The 21,879-nt window shown below is 42.7% G+C and overlaps 1 protein-coding gene across 2 annotated transcripts in view; it reads left to right on the top strand.

The window, feature by feature from the left end:
* MVB12B (multivesicular body subunit 12B) overlaps nt 1-21,879 on the top strand; it is a 155,395-nt gene that overhangs the window by 83,715 nt on the left and 49,801 nt on the right. For both annotated transcript variants that reach the window (XM_038745172.1, XM_038745173.1), the window contains one exon: nt 8,325-8,419. In XM_038745172.1, coding sequence (XP_038601100.1) covers nt 8,325-8,419 — 95 coding nt within the window. The remainder of the gene's footprint in view (nt 1-8,324; nt 8,420-21,879) is intronic.

The following is a 21,879-nucleotide window of genomic DNA, read 5'->3' as shown; positions in this document are numbered from 1 at the left end:
ATATAACAGAATTGGTAGACACGTTCCTTGCTCACACAGAGCTCATATTCTAGAGGGGGAGGCAAATATATTATGGATATGTACATATCCGTTGAGGGTAGGGTGACTAAAGGGTACAAATCCAAGTGCAAGGATGATGCAGAAGGGAGAGGGAGTAGGGGAAATGAGAGCTTAGTTGGGGAAGGCCCCTTAGAGATGTGATTTTTATAAGGCTTTGAAGGAGAGGAGAGTGGTGGTCTGTTGGATATGCTCTGCACATAGTAAGCACTCAATAAATACCATTGATTGATTGATTGATGAAGGGGAAGGGAGTTCCAGGCCAGAGGCAGGATGCGGGCAAGAGGTAGGCGAGAGAGATGAGATCAAGTTACAGCGTCCTCCCTTCTGTCTACTCTGCACTTGCCTCTATAAACCTTAAACACTTCGATACTCCCCCACCAGTCCCACAGCACTTATGTACATCTCCTTATTGTTCTGTCTGTCCCCGCCATGTAGACTGAAAGAGTTCCCATCTATCAATCCTAGTGGATTGTTCTTTCCCAAGCGCATTGTACAGTGCCCTGCATACAGTAAGTGCTCATTAAATATCACTGATTATTCCGCTTCCTCAAATGACAGGGATTGAGACTTCAGAGTTTGGCTCGCCAGGACCCTCCTGACATTTGAAAGGATTTGCTTTGCAGCGGGCCAACATACACAGTGGGCTGCAGCCAATGGAGGATTTATTTAGCGGTGACATCTCTTTGAATGTATTTTTACAAGCCTTTCGATTTTCTCATTTGCATAATCCTGAGGTGTGTCAGATGTTTTACAGACTCTGTAGCATTAGGAAACAACCTCCTTTACATGGGTTCTTTTTCAAGATTTAGCAGTTTGAGTGCTCGTATCTGTCATCTTTTCTGCTCTAGCCTACCCGGGCCTTCCTCAGCAGAAATGTCCCCAAGTCAAAGCCGAAGACTGGTTGGACAACTACCTCCACCCGTGGGACTCCTCCCCACAGAGTGGGATGAGTATGGTGAACTGAATTTATAGGTGAGCAGTTGGGAAAGGGTTAAAGTAGTAATCGTTTAAGGCTTCCAGGCTTGCCTCCCAGTTCTGGGATAATTTGATGAAGAACTTCACCCTAATTAAATATTCAAATTAGGAATAAGTGTCAATATGGCTTCCCATTGCCTGGAATGATGATTAATTGTATTCAAAACTCTAGTGGCCGCTGTAATCTAAACCAAACTGTTGTTCTTGATTATTTCAGCAATGCACTTGCCATGTTTTTGTTTTAAAATTTAAACTAGTAATTGATTTGCCATATGCTGCAGTGCTGCACATACTTTAAGGCTATGTGTTTAGGAACTTGGGGAGTTTGTAATTGTGATTTTCCTACTCTTCTAGTGGCAGCTTATTTTTTTCCCTGTACAATGCAAAATGACTTGGTGTTTGTAGTCCAGGAGGAAAACACATTATGCAGTCAAGTGGGTAGGTGCAAGTTATATTGATTGTGGCGAACTGTTGGCTTGAATAGAAAATGAACAGGACTATGTTTGTACTTATCTTCCGTTCTACCTCCATGCTTTGCCCTGCATCTCAATGCTTTCGAATTAGACTGAGTCACTTTCCAAACCAATTATTTTGGTGTGGCATTCCACAACGAAGATGCACCCTGCGCAGGACGTAGAGGAGAAAGGATTTCTGTAAAGGATGTCTGGGTGGGAAGTTTGGCATCTGTTGATGGGGTATCAGCCTTCTCTGGTGTGTTGGGAAAGCAGTGTCCCATGTAGGGGGGGTTTGTATATGGTTGTGCCTCTCTGAAGGGGAATTGGATTCAGTTTAACTTTCTTGGACCTTGCTCTCCTCTGGGCCAAGTAGGACCCCGTGGGTGTTAGAGAGCTGCCGAGAATTTTCTCTGGGTTTGGCTCCGATAATGCGAGTAAATATCTCTGTGTGCCCGGCCATGGGAGTATTTAGTGGGAACCCAGGAAAAGACTTTACGCTTCGTACCAAAACAGGTCACAGGAATTGCCGTATCCTGGGGTGTCTGTGGTTCTAGAGATACGAGTCCCGGAGTAACCATGATGCATTTGGGCTCCCAAACAAATGGGATCTGGAGGTGGGATCCTGCTTTGTGAAGTTATTAAGGACATGGCCTTTAGGTCATATAAACTAAAGACAATTCATTAAAATTACATTCCATGAACACTACAACCACCAAGCATATGGTGCCTAAGAAATCTGTTTCCCCAAACTGTCAGTTTCAGGCGAGGGACCTCTTTCTGACACCACTGACCAGCCGGAGAGAAATGCTACTCTAGGAGGTGCTTATTAAAATGCCAGCAGGTGTACTGGAGGGCCCGTCCCTGGTGACCCCACACCCTGCTTTCGCGGGTGTTTTATGAGAGTCTTTTCCCTCATCAAATGGCATTTACCAAGTCTCTCTTTGCACCTGGCACATTCCTTATGCTGAAGCTATGTGTTACAGATTACTTTCTTCTAAATGGTGTTCGGCCTGAAACATTCCAAGTTGAAATTCATTTTGGTTCTTTCTGCTATGTTTCTAATCTCTCACCATTACTTTCTGTAGACAGTGTAGCTTCCCCCGACCCCCAAGTTAAAATTGGTCTGCAGTCTTAATTCAGCTGTTGACTTTTCCAAGATTTACATCCAAACTGCCAAAGGAAGTTCCCAAACTACCACAGCCATGGAGGCATCCTTCTTGATACTGGACCCAGTAACTCAATGCACTACTGTAAACCAGACTGTGAGCTCACTGTGGGCGGGGAATGTGTCTATTGTTGTATTGTATTCTCCTGAGCACTTAATTCAGTGCTCTGCACACAGTAAGCACTCAGTAAATGTGATTGAATGAATGAAGTAATGAATTTTGATAAGAATATTTTTTCAAAAGCTGGGCAATTTTGGCATATCCCGACTCTTTTAACCTGCCTTTTCCCCACTCCCAGCTTCCCCAGGTAAGTTTTCTCTAATTAGATCAGTACCCTCCTCTAAAAATGGAATTTAATTAAGCTTCTCCCCATCATTAACTTTGAAAATTGGGAGGTATGTCTATGCCATTTCCCAGGAGCCCTCCTTCTGACTGTTGGTGTACATCTGCTCTCCAATGGTCAAAATCTGGTACTGGATGCCACCAGCCTGCCGCCTGAACCCTGGGAAGCTTCAGGGACCCACAAAACTATGGGTTTTGGATTGGAACTTGGGCAACTCCATGGGATCAGCTGCTTGTGCTGAGGCTGTGTGTTACAGATGACTTTCCTCTAGATGGTGTTCGGCCTGAAACATTCCAAGTTGAAATGCATTTTAGTTCTTCTTGCTATGTTTCTAACCTCTCACCATTACTTTCTCTAGAAACTCTAGCTTCCCCCTGCCCCCAAGTTAAAATCGGTTTGCAGTCGTAATCAGCTGTCGACTTCTTTTCCAAGGTTTACATCTAAACTGCCAAAGAAAGTTGCAGGACCTTCTTCAGGGAGGATGATCCCTCCTGGGCCAGAACTCTGCCCGTCCAAACTAACCTAGGAGGAAGAAGCTGGGGCTTCTAGCCCTCCTAGACACTTTAGAGTGGTCTTGGGAAATGTAAATTGTTCAGAGTGCTCCCAGACTTCTGGGAGATTACCTACCCAAAAGCACACCCCAAACAGTAGGCATCTAGCACCAAGATGCATGGAGAACCTTCCAGCCCCCGTGGGACATCAGAGAATCAGAGTTTACTACCTCATCTTTTCCTCCTTTTTCCTAAACTTCCGTGTCTCCCTCAGGGTTCCAGTGAATTCATTCAGTCATTGCCTGGGAGGGTCAGCACCTGGAATTCCCTGTGGAAATGAGTTCAGATTTCAAAAGAATTGTACCCCTCGACTGATTCTTATCAGCAGACTTTCAATGAATATCTGCCTTATCTTCCTCAACTTTCTAGTGAAAGAAGCTGCTTTTCTTTTGGTGAGCACTGTTTGAAGTGTTTGATTTCACAGCCCTTAGGGTTGTCCTTTATGTCACACCTGACTTCTTTTCAGTCTCTTTCCTTGATCTGTTTGCCTGGAACTCCCTCCCTCTTTCTGTTCACCTGATTGCCTTGTAGAGCTTCAGCTTGGCATTTCTGCACGTTTAAAATCCATCTTTCAGATACTCTTCATTCAGTTTAGGAATCTACTTTTAAATGAATCATCAAAAGTGAATGAAAAATCCTAAAACAAAACATTGGAACTCCCTTGAGGGGAGGTTATGAATTCTAGCTTTGTTAAAGATTAGCCATGGACCAGCCTTTGCCGGCAGAAAGAGACTCAAGTGAATTGTTGGGGTTTTTCCATTGGAAAAAGTTGGCTAAATTTGAAAATATTCTCATTTGATCCCACCTTTTGGTATTTAATTTAAAATGGAACTGGGATTATAAATTACTTTAATGTTTTCTTCTTATTAACCATGGCGCTATCACAGGAACTTTGTGGACTAGCATGTTTTTATAAAAATCTCATTTTTAGAGTTGTTACCAAAGAACATTTTCCAGAGATTTGTATAATAAAATATACCTTGCCAGGAAAATTGAACAATCTCCTTAACCTGGTGTCCACCCGCCCATTTTGGTTATAAGTCTGGCCCAAGAGATGGCAAGAGACCCATGACTTTCACAATGACTTTTTTTTCCCCTTTCCTTTTTTATAATGGGCAGCCACATCTACTGCGACTTTTCACACTAGAACAGGCTTTTCCTACAGAAGCGAAGTGTCTTTGGCCTGGGTGGCAGTGGGGTCCAGAAGATTAATGATAACATTTAAAAATTCACACAGACCTGGAATCGGCCCTAGAAAATATAGATTTAAATTAACGGGGAAAAGCAGAATCCCATCAAAGGAAATAAATTGTGCTGGCAAATATCATCTCCTAATAAAATGTATTCTGTCACTGAAGGGCTTTTGTATGGAGCTGTCTGTCTCCAGCTTAGTGCCTGGGTTAATTGAATAAGGAACCAAAGACTGACTTAGGGAACGAAAAATGAACTCTCTGGCATTCTCCTAGATGAATTCAGTGACTGCAGAGTATGTGGTGCAGACCTGTCCATTTGCTGTGTGGAGGGAGCAAAGGGAAAGGCAAGTCACATTGCCGAAAAGGAAGGGGCTGGCATTCTCACCTAGGCTGGGGGCCGAGAGCAGCGGGTAAGACCCGTCATACAGCTGGAGGAGCCTGGAAAGGTGCCTCTGAAGCTTTCCACCCCCACTCCCCATTGTACAGCTTGCCAAGTTTGGAATTATCCTGTTGCTAAATGACTACTTTAAGAGCCAGATGGCAGAGATCAGTTGCCTCTAGGAGAGGACCTAGGGGAGCTGTGCTCTTGGGACTAGGACCAAATCTAAATGATGTCGAGCAGTCTCCTTGGTGAACTCTACCTCTGGGCAGGACTAACTTTCTGGATACCGGCCAGCTTCTGCACCTCTCGTTAATCTGACTGGTGGAGGGGGCCGTGAATAAAGTCAGTTTTAACAATAGTCTACTGACTAGCTAGACTGTTTCATGCAAGGCACCGAGAGGAATTCCTTTAATTGTGGGCTACTGGGATGTAAAGCTTTTGAGTTTTTTTTTAAAAAGAAAAAGTATCAGAGTGGATATTTCTATTCCCCACCCATTGGTGGGAAGGCCCCTTTGGAAAAGCCACACCCTGCACTTTCCAGTCCTGTGTGAGATGGCACCCAGAGCCGTAGTCATTCATTCATTCAATCATATTTATGGAGCGCTTACTATGTGCAGAGCACTGTACTAAGTGCTTGGGAAGTACAAGTTGGATCTATCACGTAACCCAGCTTAAGTACATGGCAGACAGAAGACCTCCACAGCTCGAGGTACAGATGACTGATTGGAAGAATCACTTTAACATGCTTTCCAGCTAAATGCCTGCTCTCTATCCCAGAATATCCAAGATGTTTCAGGAGGAGCTTGACCCCAGAAACTGAGGAAGTTCAGCAGGCAAGCAGTTAGCACAGCAACATTAGCACCTCCTGAATGATTTCCTCTGTGAAAAGTAGTGTGATGTTATGCATAATTGGGAACTTCCTTTGTGTGCTGAAATTATGCCTCCCTCACTTCTAAGGTTGCTACATATTGCTGAACTCATATTTCTTAGGTAGTCAGAAGAAATACCCTAGTCCTGTGTATGAAAAATTGTACTCTGTCCAGATGTCTGAATCTGTGGAATACTTCAACTTTGTGCCTGGAGCAAAGGTGCCAGTTTGCACACCACAACCTCCCTCACATCCTGGAATCCCATCCCAGTGGATGGCTTCCCTTCAGCAAAGATTGGAGGCACTTGAGCATTGTCCCAGAGGCAAAGCGAGAGGAAGAAGATCACAGACTTTGGGCTCAGAGAAAACCTTTGGTTCTGTGACTCTGATCCTGCAGCTGCTCCTACAGGGTCCTCATATGGTGCCAGATTGCAGCAGTGGGAGCCCAGGGTCATTGTGTAAGGGCACAGTGCAAGTGCTTCCGGGGACCTGCCTCCAGGGGCTTTCTTTTAGCCTAGAGGGTGCCAGAAAACTCCCTCCTCTTCTCCCCCTTTCTGTTTCTGTGACAATCCTAGTGAAAGGGTTCAAGTGTGAAGCAAAGGCAGCTGCCAAGCAGGTTCGGAAGCACTTTCAGGAACAGGAGTCAGGTCCCAACTGAAGCTAGAGGAAGTTTTTTGTGAGTTTTTTTAAATGGAATTTGTTATGGGCTGACTATGTAGAGAGCACTGTACTAGTGCTTGGGAGAGTCCAATGCAACAGAATTAGCAGACATGTTTCCTGCCCATAATGAATTATTCATTCATTCATTCAATCATATTTATTGAGCGCTTACTGTGTGCAGAGCACTGTACTAAGCGCTTGGGAAGTACAAGTTGGCAACCTATAGAGATGGTCCCTACCCAGCATCTAGAGAGGGAGACAGGCTTTAATATAAATAATTTATAATATATAATTTAAATATATGTATATAAGTGCTGTGGGGTTGAGGATGGGGCAAATGTCAAATACCCAAAGGTCTCGATTCGAAGTGCATATTTGACTCATAGAGTTGGGAGAGGAGGTGGGGGAAAGAGGGTTTACTTGGGGAAGGGCTGTTAGAGTAGATGTGACTTTATTAGTGCTTTGAAGGTGGGGAGAATGATGGTCTGGCATAAATGGAGGGAGAGGGAGTTCTGGGCTAGGAGGAGGGTGTGGGAAACGGGTCAGCAGCAAAATAGGATCAGAGCTCAGTGAGTAAGCTGGTGCTAGAGGGGTGAATTGTGAGGTGCTGTCATAGGTGATCACTGAGGTGAGGATGGATAGGCTGAGCTGATTGAGTGCTTTAGAGCCTTTGGTGAGGTGTTTCAGCCTATGCTAAGGAGTTGGTAAGTACACGCAATCTAATCAGGTTGGGTACCGTCCATGTCTCATGTGGAACTCACAGTCTTTATCCCCATTTTACAGATGAGCTAACTGAGACACAGAGAGGTTAGGTGACTTGCCCAGGGTCACACAGAAGACAGGATTAGAACTCAGGTCCTGTGACTCCCAGGCCCATGAAGTTTCCATCCAGGCCTCTTTCTGAATCCTGTTTCTCTGTTGCTGTCTGATTAGCCACCCCGTCTGCTTCCTCCCATCCTACCCTTTTCATTCCACCACTGGTTTAGGCCTTGTTCAGAGAAGCAGCATGACCCTGTGGATAGAGCACAGGCCTGAGAGCCAGAAGATCATGGGTTCTAATCCCAGCTTCACCACTTGTCTGCGGTGTGACCTGGGGCAAGTCACTTAACTTCTCTGATCCTCAGTTCCCTCATCTGTAAAATGGGGATTAAGATTGTGAGCCCTATGTGGGATGGGAACTGTGTCCAACTAAATTATCTGGTATCTACCCCAGCACTTTGAACAGTGCCTGGCACATAGTAAGTGCTTAACAAATGTCATAATTATTGTTACTAAATTCTAAACTGGAGTATTTCATTGACTTTCTTTTGAAATCAGCAGAACTTGATGGGCACAAAACCAATCTAAACTATCCTGGAGTCTGTCTGATCAAACTGTGAGATTCTGAGCGGTCCCTCCCACCCTCACTCCGTCTGTACCTGTTTCCCCCATCTGGACCTCGGGGATGACGATGCCCAGCACCAGTTGACTTCCCGGGGGGCCCTACAATACTGTGAGATATGCTTTGGAATACAGTTCATCCCAGTTCCATGGTCGGTCAGTTATCTGGCCTTCCTTTGAGCCTAAGCATTCACACCCCTAGGGATGGTGGGGGGTGAAGGGGAAGCAGGGAGTGAGAGACATTGCAAGTATCCTAAAACTTTCCCTGTTTTCCCTTCTATGTTTGTTTAGGCATATCTCCTTAACACTTCCTGCTACCTTCCGGGGCCGAAACAGTACTCGAACGGACCACGAGTACCAGCACTCCAATTTGTATGCCATATCAGGTATGTTGGCGCTTAGCAAATTGTGAATTACTCTGTGTTCTGCATCCTGTAGAGAGCTTTGGGAGATCCACCCAAGGAGTTGACATCTTTTTCATGTCTCTTCATCAGAGCTCCACTTTTAGACTGGAGGTCTTTGGAAAGCAGTGACCGTGTTCCCATGTTCTTTATCTGACTACCATAGATCCAGAACAGTGCCACACACGTTACTTACTGAGAAAATGTTGGTTTTTTCTGACACCGAGGAAGTCAGATGTTTAGAATATGGAGCTTTATTGTTAAGCATATTTTGACTGCAAATTCACTTCTAACTGAACAGAATAAATGCTAGGTAGGTTTGACTCAGTGAAACAGTGAAAGTAGAGCCTGGTGAACAGGAGTAGGGTGTGGAGCACTGTCCACAATGAATTTTATCTTAACTCCTCCTCCATCGTCATCGGCCAGAAGCAGGGTGGCCTGGTGGAAACAGCACAGGACTGGGATTCAGGGACCTGAGTTCTAATCCTGACTCTGCTACTTGGCCCTATGTGACCTTATCTATCCCTCAGTTTCTTCACCTGTAAAATGGGGATTAAAAACAGGTATTTCTTCCACCCTCCCTTAGACTATAAGCCCCATGTGAGACAGCAACAGTGCTCTAATTGTATTGAATATAGTCCAGTGCTTAGCACAAGGCTTTGCACCTAGTAAGCACTTAGTACCACAATAATTATTGTAATCATTGTCATTTCAGTCTCTCAGAGGCTACCCAGGGGTCTCCCCATTGACTGCGGGGGGAGACCTTCTTCCTCCTCACCACATTGGGCTAGGAAAACAAAGAATTTCTGAAATTGGACCTGAAAAATATTAGCATCGCCTTGCTGAAAACTTAATTAGATCCAATTTTTCTCCATTATGTCATCTTCACAAAGGGAAGGAAACATCTAAGGAAACCATGATGTGGCAGTGAAGTTGATGATCATTTCTGAGCTTGTTGGGGATTTGCTGTGGATTGCAGAGGGCTACTCAGTTGTTGGTGCTTGGCCCATCTATGCCATTTACCGATACTTTCTATTAATGTTGACTGACATTTCTAACATGGAAACATGGCACTAATTTGGGTAATATAATGAACTGGTTACTTAAAAGGTAATCTTTATCTAAAAATTGCAACTTCCAGTTCCTAAATAATGAACTAGAACACTGGCATAATTCTTGTCAGTTTTCGTTTTTCTCATTAGGACAACTCCCTAATAGATTTAGAAATGTAAGCAAATGCCTATTGCACTGTTCAAATGTGACATTCCTGAAAGAAAACTGGTAAGCCGTGAGTTTTTACTGGAAAGAAGCTCCCAAAGAGTAAAATTCACAGCATATAATAGGGACAGACTTTGCCTGAGAAAAACTTTAGCTGGGAGGAATTCTTATAGGCTGTCACTGATTCAGCATTGTAGACAAAGCAAATAACATGTTTGGAAAGGTGGCCTATTTTGCGCAGACTCTGAATATTTTACCAGATGTCTACTGGCAGCCTTGTGGAAAGTAAGTGTATAAAATCCGGCATAGCACAAAATCTTTCCCAAAAAGTCTCAATCCGAGTATTTGACCTATTTTCAGCCTACAAATCCTTCTCCAGGCCTATTGTTATACAGTGCAGGTCTTACATATGTTCTAATGGGAAAGCCAGCTGTTTAACATTTCAACAGAAAAGGGCCCATAATGCAAAATAGCATCTGTATTGGCAGGAATTTTCCTGAATATCTTTGGACCACTTCTGCCATGCTCAGCGACCAAGACAGAGTGCCGTCCATGTCAATTCCTGCTGTTAGTATAAAAGTATTTAGGTAACTTCCCCTCAAGATATACTGGAAGCCATTCCAAAACTCACTGTACAGTTTAAGTGGTAGTCAGTTGGATTTTATGTATTGGACTGTGGTAGCCCCACTCCAGCCCCTTAACAGCAGGGAATTTGGGCCTTCCTGCTACTGTAGTCACTGCACTGTTGTGCTAAACTCCCTTACTCCTAGAGGTCTGTGAGCTCAAGTGGAAAGACTGACACCTCAATATTCAGTATTCCTGGATATTGGAAAAGGTGCTCTGTTGTCCTTCAGGTAGCTTGGGATAGAAGCTCAGACTGGAGTTTTCCTTTCCTTGGAAGAATCTCGTGTTTCAATCAGCTTCGGGAAGCAGCATGGCATAGTGGATAGAGCACAGGCGTGGAACTCAAAAGGTCACGAGTTCTAATTCCGGCTCCACCACTTGTCTGCTGTGTGACCTTGGGCAAGTCACTTCACTTCTCTGAGCCTCAGTTACCTCATTTGTAAAATGGGGATTAAGAGTGTGAGCCCTATGTGGGACAGGGACTATGTCCAACCTGATTACCCTGTATCTGCCCCAGTGCTTAGAACAGTGTTTGGCACATAGTGCTTAACAAGTACCATTATTATTATTATCATTATTATTTCACTTCCCTGTGCCGCAGTTACGTCATCTGTAAAATGGGGATTAAGACTGTGAGCCCCATGCAGGACAGGGACTGTGTCCAATATGATTTGCTTGTATCCACCCCAGCGCTTAGTACAGGTCCTGGCACTTAGTAAATACTTAATAAATACAATAATAATAATAATTGGTCAATCAGTCAGTGAGTTTATGAGCCAATCTATGAGAAGCGATGAGAAGTGCTCATCAGTTTGTCTTCAAGACACCTAATCTGGATGCCAACCAAACACCCTAACTAGCTTAACATGGAAAGATCTCCTTTATCTAGTAAAGTAACCGGAATTTTCCCTCAGTCCTGCATCTTCAAGAGGAACTCTGCAGTCATCAGAGAGCTTCCCATTGCTTTCAGGTGGTGTCAGTGGCACTAATGAAAAGTATCCCATCCTCCACTACTTAGGCTACTCCCCACCCACCAGTGCCAAATAAGGCAGGATGAGAGCATGCCCTTCCAGGGACAGTGGCATGGAAGAGACAGACTATGGCTTGTGGCTTCCCCTCGCTTCCACAGTCCAAGTCTTCCTAGAGCCTCACCCTAGTCTTGATTCTGGAGCCTGTCCCCTACGTGTCTTGTCTTATGCTGTTGAGCCATCTCTGACCCATTGCAACTCCATGGACACATCTCTCCCAGAATGCCCCACTTCCATCTGCAGTTGGTCTGGTGTATATCCAAAGAGTTTTCTTGGTAAAAATATGGAAGTGGTTTACCATTGCCTTCTTCCGCAAAGTAAGCTTGAATCTCTGTCCTCGACTCTCTCCCATGCCGCCGCTGCCCAGTACAAGTGAATTTTGACTTGTAGCAGATTGCCTTCCACTTGCTAGCCACTGCCTAAGCTAGGTATGGAATGGTTATACCTTTGTTTGACTCTCCCTCCCATAGCCAAGACTGATTGAGTACTGGGAACTCTGCAGGTGTGATCCTGAGAGGAGTGTTACCTACTACATGGTAGCTAAAGGAATGAACCAGCTGACCTGATTGCTGCTGAATAATGGGTCCAGTAGTTGTGGTCCATTCAGCGTGGAAGGTGAAAGAGTTGTGTAGAAATGATCACATATACATATGATATTTTATGTGCATGTACATACATGTGTATATAATGGGGTGTGTGTGTGTGTGTGTGTGTGTGCACGCACGCACATGCCCGTACTGGCTCCCCATCTTTTGGACAGGTTTTGACCAGTGGCCCATGAAATTTAAGCTCTTCTCTGAAGTAGAAAGTTTGAAAAATTCCATTTAATAAGAAATGTAAAAGGCTGAATGGATAAGAACATATATGGTTCCTAAAGCATTATTTTACATTTCTTAAGATATCTTCAAGTGTTCATCCTGTTCTTTCTCTATTTTCCCCTGACCTGCAACTAAAGTAATTTGCCCTTACATCTTCCCCAAAGGGCAGGGGTTAAAATTTACCTTCCTGATGAACACAAATGCAACTCAAATGCACTGTTTAAGTCTGCAGCGAGAACCGTCCCAATAGCAGTGGACTTTCTGACCTACAGTTTGCCGCCTTCTTTTAATCTATTCCCAATCAAAGCCAGCAGCATAGTTTAGGGAAGCAGCGTGGCATGGGAGTCAGAGGACCTAGGTTCTCTCTGCCACTTGTCTGCTTTGTTGCTTTGGGTAAGTCATGTAATCAATCATTTGTATTTATTGAATGCTTATTGTGTACAGAGCACTGTACTAAACACTTGGGAGGTACAGTATAACAGAGTATGTAGGTTCACTCCCTGCCCAGAAAGAGCTTTCGTAACTTCTCAGTTTCTCATTTACCTCATCTGTAAAATGAGGATTAAATCCTGCGTCCTTCTACTTAGACTTTGAGCCCCAGATAGGACAGGGACTGTGTCCAGACTTATTTCTATCCCAGCACTTAATGCAATGCTTGGCAGGTAGAAAGCCCTTTTTTATGGTATTTGTTAAGCACGTACTATGTGCCAGCCACGGTACTAAGCACTGGGGTATTATACAAGCTAATCGGATTGGACACAGTGGACTCCCAAATGGGGCTGTCAGTCTTAATCCCCATTTTACAGATGAGGTAACTGAGGCAGAGAAGTTAAATGACTTGCTCAAGGTCATACAGCAGACAAGTGGCAGAACTGGTTTTAGAATCCAGGTCCTCTGACTCCCAGGCCTGTGCTCTTTCCATTGGGCCATGCTGCTTCTCAAGTAATAATACCAGTTGAAAAAAAATTAACAAGTGACAGTAAAAAAAAGAACAAAAACAAAGGACAAGAATATATCTGTGGAAAACAAAGTATGAAGTTCCACATGGGAAAGATCTGTCTTGGACTTTTAGCCATTCATCTGCCTGGAATAAGGGACAGGACCAGATCTCTCCAAGTCCATCCCAGCTCTAGGGTACTATGGTCCTGAAGTTCTGTATCACAGAGTTTAGAGGGGATACTATGGAACTGATGTTTCAGCTTCCCACAAAGCTCCATTGAATGTGGACATATGACTGTAACTTATTGCACAAATAGTTGGTGAAAAAGAACAATGCCTTTAAAGACAAGTGGGTTCTGATTGTATTTCAGCTAAGTTGGGGGTGGACAAATTGTTTGATTCATGAGTCCTGTTTGCCTTTCTGTTGACTGCAGCAGAAAATAGCAGCTCATATTTAGCTGGCCGTTTAGAAGCAAAGGGCTTTCTTGTTTTCAAAAATTGTTGTTAAATTCAAAGCCATGCATGTTGTAGACTCTTCTAACACATCCATTGGGCTTGGCAATTTCATCTGTAAACGTCTTGGACAACTGGGCAACTGATAACAGAAATACAAATCCTCATAGTTGTTTTCTAGGAATAAATTGTCTGGTATCTGCAAACTCTCATGCCCAAGCAAATCTTTCTCCTTTTTTTCTTTTTTATTTCTTTCTATTTTATTTCTTTTTTTTTCTTTTGAAGTCTCTTAAACATATGCAGTGTTGTTCAGTAGTAAAGACAGGGAGAATACCAGGCCAGAGTTCCTGTCTGAGAAATTTAGGATCTGGAAACCGTCCCAGACAAGAGAGACCAATCGCAGGGCCCAATATAATGAAGTGGAGCTGTGCAGTGAGTTGCTGGAATGTGGATTTTTTTTTTCCCCCTGGGGCAGTCTAGTTCCATGGCCTTGATGCCTTCTTGATTAACCCATTGAAGAGCCAGAAATCTGTTTTTTCTTCCTTTTTCTGGGGGGGGGGGTGGGGTCCATGGCCCTGTTTCCTGACAAAGGGGTACTTGGACTACATTGTGAGAAACCAGGGCACCCTTTCCTCCACATTGTTTAAAGGAGACTGAGCAGTGAGCAGGTTTGCTACCTCTCTATCCCCCTGTCTTCTGCACCTCTTAGAGAAATAGGATTTTATCTGAATCACAAAATGCTGCCCGAACCCCATAACCAGCATTAGCCTAAGAAAGCACAAAGCAATTAAAAATAATTAATGATTTCTGAATATCAGCTTTCCCCATGCAGTTTTAATCTAGTCCTCATTTAAATGGAAGATGGACATTTAATTATCAGTATTATGAAATTCATGATTTATATATTTCACCCAATTGGATCATTTCTGCCTCTTGTTCTTCATCTGGGTATGAAAAAAAAATTGGTAATAGAAAAAGTCATCTGGTGCATACCAAACAATTACAAATCTATTTTCCAATCATCCATAGTGACTATATGATTTCTGTCTGTATAATTAAGGACAAATCTCACCTGGAAAATTTTAAATAAATGAAAGAATTTCATGATTAGGCATTTTCTGTCTCCTCAATTGAAAGTTGAGAGACTGGAACATTAGATTGTTAGAGAAGTGACACACTTTCAGTTGCAAGTTGTTCCAATAAATAACTGAATTGTGAAAATTAAGGTGAGGGTTTAGCTATCCAGCAGTGCATGGAGTCTATTCTTAGGCAGCTGTTTCCTGTTTGGGTCTGTGTTTCTCCCCCAGTATTGTATCCAGTTGGGGATCCGCATTGCGGGAGGGGAGAGCGGGGAGAATGGGCTGAGAGATTTGTGTTGGTACGGTCACATCCGGTTGGCCCACAGTTAAGGAAGTAGCTGGTGTACAGTGGACCCTCCTCACTGACCCACCAAGGAATGTTATTCATCCTCCTTACATTCAGAGCCCTCCTTTGTGGCCTTAGGCATAATGGAGATGTGGTTGTGACTCCACACAACATTCATTCCAGACCTCCACATGCCCTCGCCCTCAGTGAGGTTTATCAAAAGCACCAAGGACGAGGAAGAGATAGAGAGATCAGTTTGGTGCGGCTGCAGATAATAGCACACAGGGAAAACTCCCAAATGAGGCGGGAAATTATTTATAATAATGGGGCTCAAATAGAGGGGGAAATAAGTCACCGTAAAGGTGTATAAATTTTTATCCTCATGTATAAACAGCCGTTGTGTTCCTTGTCTCGCCATCTATTCTTGCCAAGACTGACAACCAAATCTAGGGTAAAGAAAAATATAATAAGAAAAGTAAGAAATGAATGGGAACGGATGGGGAATTGATCGTGCTGTGTATTTGTATATCCTGATGTAAAAGGTGCTGTTGACAGGTGGCCAGGTTTGCTCTGTATACAACCATGTGTGTGCTGTCAGGCGCATGCAAGCAGCCTTGTTTCGATTGATGAATTGCCTGCTTTCTTGATTAAACCTTCCGTCACTTAAGAAACAAAAAGCCTGTGTTTAGATGGCAGAGTGGGACATGTCAAAAAAATCTGTCTCCTTTACCTTTGTGCAGATGTTGGGCACAGACTGTAACATGTATTATTAAAATGAATGTGGCATTTACTGTGCATTATTCCTTTCCTGGGAGAAAGGACTGTAAATTATATGCTAATAATAAGCTTTAACCCTTTCTAAAAGCAAGAGATTTAAGAGTGCAAATATTCCTGTAGGCTTGGCTAATTGGATGTGCTTTAGCACCACTGAAGCTGTGTCACTGAAGTTAATAAACAGTGTGTTTCAGGCAAATAAGCGGCTGCACCTTGGGGATCTTACCTCTAGGAGGTTTTCTGCTGTGTAAGTACAGTAGCACCAAAATGTCAGCCTTTGCAATGCAAGACCCTTCAGTAAAAGGTTCCTCAAAATTTTGAGTAGGGGTCCGAGCCATATGACTGTCCAGCTTCAAAAGTCAGAACAACATGTTTTCTAGCCCACATTGTCGTTTTAGTGACTTGCCTTCACTTGTGGAGGGACTGGACTCACTTGGTATTAACTGGGGGAATTTGGTGGCTGATTGTAACCTAAACCATAGTAACAATAATAATAATAATAATAATAATAGTACTTAAGTGCTTACTATGTGCCAGGCGCTATTCTAAACCCTGGGGTAGATAGGAATTAGTCAGGTTGGACACAGCCCTTGTACCACATGGGGCTCACAGTCTCAGTCCCCATTTTATAGATGACATAACTGAAGGCACAGAGGAAGTGAAGTGACTTGCCCAAGGTCACACAATAGAGAAGTGGCAGTTCCGGGATTCGAACCTATGACCTTCAGACTCTCTGGTCCGTGATCTATCCACTACATCATGCTGCTAATTGAGGCAGCCCTGGGTCACTGGAGTGGGCATAAATGTTTGTGTGGTCTCCAGTCTCACTGTAATTGCTGGCAAGATAGACTCTCTTTCCTTATTTGAGGTGCAACCTCCACTCTTTCTGTCTTTTGAGGGTAGATTTGAGTAGAGACTCCCCCCTTGGGATCCCCTTACCTGTCCAAATGCTTCAAGTCGATTTCCCAATAAGTCAGTGTTTGAGAAAGTCATTACCCTCTGGAAGTCAATTGGCAGGCTCAATCATTAAAATGTTAGTGCCCTTCACTCCCTCCAGCCCAGGAGTTCCCAGAGTGGTATTTTCTGGCAAATGGCAGGGTGTGTTGGGGCTGGGGGAGGTTCTAGAGAGGAATGAAACGTTTCTGATTGGAAAGGAACTTTCAGTTTATGGCTATTTTGTCAAAACTTTAAATAATACTTGTGCATTTCCTCTCCGACACGTATTCTGATATAGCCATTTGGGCTTCTGATGGAAAGAAATTCTGCTTCATGGTTGAGCTGGGCTGTAATGTCCTATATTATGCTTTTCTTTGTTATGTGTGTGTGGGGGGGTGGCATTTTTCTATGGGGAGGGGACATTTTGGAACTTAAAAATGCTGGCTTTTTGGTTTCATTTTTTATTGTGTTTTTATAAAAGCGCTTAGTACAGTGCTGTGCACACAGTAAGTGTTCAATAAATACAATTGAATGAATGAAAATATATATATTTGCCCTTGCCTGTAGTAGCAGATAATGAACTCCACCTTTAATTTTCAAGAGTAGATTTTGCTCTTGTAACTATATATACTTTAGAAAATATTATATTCCTAGAACTCCATTACCGCCTTTGAAGCCTTTCTATATCAGAAACTGTGCTCTATTGCCCAAGGAGATTACTCTCCTGGTTAATTAGGAATTTTGATCTTTTTCATTATATCTCTGAATTTCTCAAAAGCACCATTCAAATATTAGAGTGACTAATCTTAGCTGTGAATCACCTTCAGCCTCACACTGTCTGTACTTACAAAATATCATGAGAGTCAACTGTTGTAAAGCCAACCCAACCAAAATGCAGAAAATAACTACTATGGTACATTCTTTTCTTTTTATTGAAATTTCTAGACAGAGCCTGCTAACAGGCTCTCTTCTGGCTTTATTAAAATGGATTAAGTTAAGTCAATTATTTTATTCCGGGTATGCATGTAGAATCCGAGGTTCTATGTTTCTGTAACTTTATTTTAAGTCTCATTTTCTTCCTGCTGTGTAATTTAAAGTGAAAAATTACTAATTAGCTTAAAATGCAAAGGAAGTATTTACTTTGGGGGTAAATTATGCTGTAGTTAAGTATGTAGTAAGCCTCGGATTTCTTGAAGTTGCAACATTTAGAATTATTTTTCATGCAGCTAGTACTATAATACTGCATTTAGAAGTTTTGAGGACTTTATTTTCAGTATAATATTTTGGCATTTTAGGAGAATGCAAAACAACTGCTGTTGGCTTTACATACTATAATCATCCCTCAGAACCTTATGCATTCAGATGGTTTCCCCTATTAGCTCTCTCGGGGAGAAAAAAATGTTTACTGATTTTTTGGAAAAGCGAAGAAGTAATGTTTTCGTTCATTCAGACTCTGTATCTAAATGTCTTTTTGACAGTGTTTATTCATGTTCTCAAATCCTGAGGGCATTTTTTTTTTCTTTTTTGAAAATGGAAGATGAGGGTCTTAACCTGTTTACGTAAAGCGCATTCAGTGCTGTAGCGTTGAGTTGGGATGGAATATATTTATCACATATCCCCAAGAAAGAGACTCATTATTCTCCAGATTTGTCTTACAATTGTCTAAAAGACAATGAATGATGCAAAGCTCTCTTCCAAGGTTCAGATCCTTTGTTAGACAGAGAACTGTTTTTCATGCTTGACTTGTTTTATAGCATAAAAGATCTAGCGATCCACTGGCAAAGCAACATCCATAATTTTGAATGAAACGGTAATACCTGTCACATTGGCCCCAAGCATCACTTCTGGTGACATATTAAAAGCATTTAATAGGCCTGTGCACGAGATGGTCAGTGATGCATTTTCCTTCCTGGATTTTGCTGGCTCGGTTGAAAGAGTTAATGCAGTGTCAGGGACAGGTGTTGCTCATATTCTTTGGCTTTGCCTACCCCCACCCCTGCCCCTTGATACCACTTCCTGCCCCTTTTTCCACATGAGTGGGACCTGAAATAGAGCCAGAGAGACCCTAACTTTGGGCTCTGCACTAGGCACGAGAACACTCGGATATTGGGGGCGGGGGGCACTTTGTTTCCTAAAAGGCTGGGGGTGAGAAGGAGAGAACCCGGAGGGTCTTAGCAAATGATTTGCTCCTTCCACCAGCACCTTAAGTAGGTAGGTCTTAAGGGTCCCACGGGCCAGGGACAGAGCTGTAGCCTTCATCCAACAGGGACAGCTTCCCTGAACTGAAGGTCTCACCTGGCAAAGGAGAGTCAGATGACCCCAAGCATTTAGCCTCAGAAGAACTGTCCGCTGTTCAGTCAGCTGTGCAGGGATCAGAAAGTCAAGATTCTAAAACTGTGCCGTATGAGACTCTGCTAATTTTAGGCTAAAAGTTTTTGCTTCCTTCACATGCAAATGATTCTCTCCTGTTTGGGGAACCCATCGTGACCCCAGGTGATATTACAGCAGTGTCCTGCTGGCTAAAGGGAAGATGATTCATTCTTTTAAGAGACATGTAGCATTTCAGCTGCTTGCCAGTTTCTCAGTGTCAAGGTAATCACCCGCTCTTCCGTGCTCACTGGGGCTTGTTCGCTCCCGTCCCCTCCTAAGAGCTCTCCTGCTTTCCCTCTGTGCTACCTCTTATGCCGCCTTCTTTTGTCTGGGTCTTTTGCTTCCCCAAAGAATCTCTAGAAAACAGCCCTTCCTGCCAAAACACTGCCACAAACCCTGTACAGTGCTTGGAGTCAGAGCTTAATTGTAGAACAAAAACCAAACCAGCAGCCCATAAGTCAGCCGGTAATTACTCCCCTCTCCCAGGTCTGCCCTTGGAAGGCTGCAGGGTGGGTCTCGGGATGCAGCAGTCTCCTGAAAGGGCTAGGGGAAAGAACTCATCCTTTGTCGCTTGTTTGCTTGGGGTTAGAGGAACGGAATTAAACCATTTTATTACATTTCAGTACCCCTGTGGGAAAACCCTCACTGTTGCCAAATGCATGGTTATCAGTGCCCCAGTACTGACACTGCTCCTCAGTACACATTTTCCTAAAAGATATTGTAGCTTCTCTGTGGATTTAATGAGGACAGACATTTTAATCAGAGGTTAGTCATTTATTTTAGCAAACTATTGTTTTGATTCATCATTTTTGCAGGTAATTAAATGGTTCAGTTGGCACAGTGTGTCTACTTTATTAAAACAGGTAATTTTGAAAAAAGAAAGAGATGCTATTTTTTGGATCACTGCACAAGAATTGCTTTTATCTTCATCTTTGAATGTAGTTTCTGGTTGTTTTGCAAGAATACCCTCTTATGTTCAAGTGTTTTAATGCACCTCACAGACTGGAGGGAGGCCCTCTGCTGATCTAGGTTTTAGCTGGGGAGTTCACCCCATCTTTTAAGTGGGAGGAGAGAAAGTAAATCCTGGGTTGTTAGTTTACATAAAAACTCTTCCATTTTAATTGGTGTGGGGACAAGTGTCTGCAAGTTAGAAACTTGGTGGTGGAGCAGTTCTTGTGCTGCAAACAGATCAATTGAAACCTCGGTGGGCGGAGTTTAAAACTCAATTACAACTTGTCCTATTACAGTTTACACTGGTCGGATTTGAGAAAGTCTGTCATTTTCTATAAAAGTGAAAAGGTTACCTGCATTAGCCTTAGTGGATGCAGGTCTTTTCATCTGTAATGCTTCCACCACATACGTTTGTGTGCAAGTAATAGAAGGTACATGGCTCTGGACAGGCAAGAGTCCCGGTCCTCAGAAAGACTAACCTTTCAGAAATGGCTCTGTAAATACATAATGCTTAAGCCCTGTTCTGTCCCAGCCAACTTCTGTCCACTTGGAAGGGCACAGTTTGCAAAATATAATCTGGACTTTATTCATGGAACTTGAACCATCAGCCAAATGATGGCACTGCAGGGGCAAACAGTAAATGTTTAAAACAGAAAAACAAAAAGCAGTGGTTTCTCCCCACATGACACTTTTCTCCCATGTTTATTTTTGTGGCCCTGAAGCAGTTAATTTCCTCCAAAAAGGGATATGTTTAGATTGGGCCAATTAAAACTTTGGAAGCTAATTTTTTGCTGAGCCGTGCAGAACGGTAAAAGCACAATTTATAACATGGCTTCTGTCTTTCCCAGTGTCTGCCTCCTTCTCTTGATGCTTCAATTTATGGAGTTTGTCTGAATGCACAATTGGTATTCTTCCTATCCTCCAGCTACTGAGCCAACTGGTCTTTTCCCTACAATTTGTATTGGTTTTCAGGTGAATTGCTTGTCAGACGTGTTCACCTTATAGAGAAGTGGTGCTGTTATTTGTTTTGCTTGTATGAGTACCATAGTTTAATTTTTTTAATAGGAAGCTGCTGTGTAGTTTGGATATTTAAACAGTTATTAACCGAATGACAATTAACAGATTGCATAGACAGATTTTCTTTTGAAAACCTCTGAAATTGAGTACAGTTTGCAAAACTATCACAGCAGAGTAATGACAATGAATTTTGATTTCCCGGAACTGATATTAGACTCCTTATTAAACTATGTGCATCTGCTTTTAATTTACTCCAAATAATTGGAAAATGCAATGAAGCTTTCCAATTAAAGCATGGCTTTATGCTGTTTAATAATACCCCCATAATATTATAGCTTATGAAGTGACAGGTGAGTTGGTGTATGAATAAAACATAAAGGCAGCAATAAGGGACAGAAAACCGGAGACAGTTGTTGGGGATTTTAAATGCTGGATGTAATTTGCATATATTAATCTCTTCTTTTCAGCCTTATCAGGCGTTCTTCAGTATTTGAAGTTAAAATAGCGTTGACAGGCGGGAGTACGCTTAGTTTTTTCAAGGATTTATTACTTGTATAATTTCTGATCTTTAATAAGCAGATATGACTGATCCTCATAGTTCTATAGAAATCGGTTAATTGTTCCAGATGGCGTGTACTGATTATGCAAAATTACTTTTCACACCATTTTTTTGTGATGGAGTTTGGAGTAAAATTAAATTTTTTTATAGCCTTCTTATCATGCTGTTTTACAGTGGTTTTTGCACAGAAGTTGAATTTAATCTACTATATTACATTGACCAGCACAGTTATTCTAATGTAGCATTTTGTGATTTGACAAAGAATAATAGAACACATTGCTCATTGTTCGTTCCTGTTCGTTACTGGGCCCGTAATAAAAAGGCGTTCCAGCGCGGAGAATTTAGTGGTTATTTATGAAGAATGCCTAATTCACACAGTCAAAATGCAAAATT

This window comes from Tachyglossus aculeatus, chromosome 4 (genome assembly GCF_015852505.1).
Source record: "Tachyglossus aculeatus isolate mTacAcu1 chromosome 4, mTacAcu1.pri, whole genome shotgun sequence".
Lineage (NCBI taxonomy): Eukaryota > Metazoa > Chordata > Mammalia > Monotremata > Tachyglossidae > Tachyglossus > Tachyglossus aculeatus.
This window is presented reverse-complemented; position numbering and strand designations above follow the sequence as displayed.